The sequence below is a fragment of the Aptenodytes forsteri genome, unplaced genomic scaffold (assembly GCF_000699145.1).
Source record: "Aptenodytes forsteri isolate BGI_AS27 unplaced genomic scaffold, ASM69914v1 Scaffold199, whole genome shotgun sequence".
NCBI lineage: Eukaryota > Metazoa > Chordata > Aves > Sphenisciformes > Spheniscidae > Aptenodytes > Aptenodytes forsteri.
The window spans coordinates 1125637-1126203 of NW_008795921.1; the positions used below are offsets into that span (position 1 = coordinate 1125637).

The 567-nt window shown below is 63.7% G+C and overlaps 1 protein-coding gene across 2 annotated transcripts in view; it reads left to right on the forward strand.

Moving 5' to 3' along the window:
- ITM2B (integral membrane protein 2B) overlaps window positions 1–567 on the forward strand; it is a 57961-nt gene that overhangs the window by 29035 nt on the left and 28359 nt on the right. The window contains exon 1 of one of the 2 annotated variants that reach the window (XM_009284904.1): window positions 2–219. The exons of the other annotated variant lie outside the window; for it this stretch is intronic. Coding sequence (XP_009283179.1) covers window positions 121–219 — 99 coding nt within the window. The 5' untranslated portion in view covers window positions 2–120. Of the gene's footprint in view, window position 1; window positions 220–567 lie in introns of those variants that run through there. 2 annotated transcript variants of the gene reach the window in all.

The window sequence follows — 567 nt, forward strand, 5'->3', positions numbered from 1 at the left end:
GCGGGGGGGGGGCAGCGAGGGGCGGGGGGGGTGACAAGGCAGGAGGCAGCAGTCGAAGCTCCGCCGGCCCGGGCTCTTCTCGTCCTCTCTCTTCTGTGTGCGGGGCGTTGAGGAGCGGTCATGGTGAAGGTGTCGTTCAACTCTGCGTTGGCGCAGAAGGAGGCAGCGAAGAAGGAGGAGGAGAACAGCCAGGTGCTGATCCTGCCGCCGGACGCCAAGGTGAGGGCGGCGGGGGACCGAGCCGCTGGGGCTGGTCCGTCCGGCTGCGCGGCGGCGGGCGCTTCGCTCCGCTCCGCTCGGCGGCGAGGTGCTGCCGAGGAGAGGAAAACGCGCTGGGAACGATTTTATGCTTTATATGCTCTTCACCCCCCGGCGATAAATCGCGGGCGGGCCAGCAGGGAAAGCTGCGCAGCGGTGTGCCCCGCCGCCCCTCTCAGCTCACGCTTCTAAAATGGCTGACAGGAGAACGAGCTTTGAAGCTCCGCTTCTCCCTACTTTGGGGATTTTTGTGGTGGTTTGCTTTTTATTTATTTATTTTTTTTTTTTAGCCCGGCAGCGCTTGGGCCG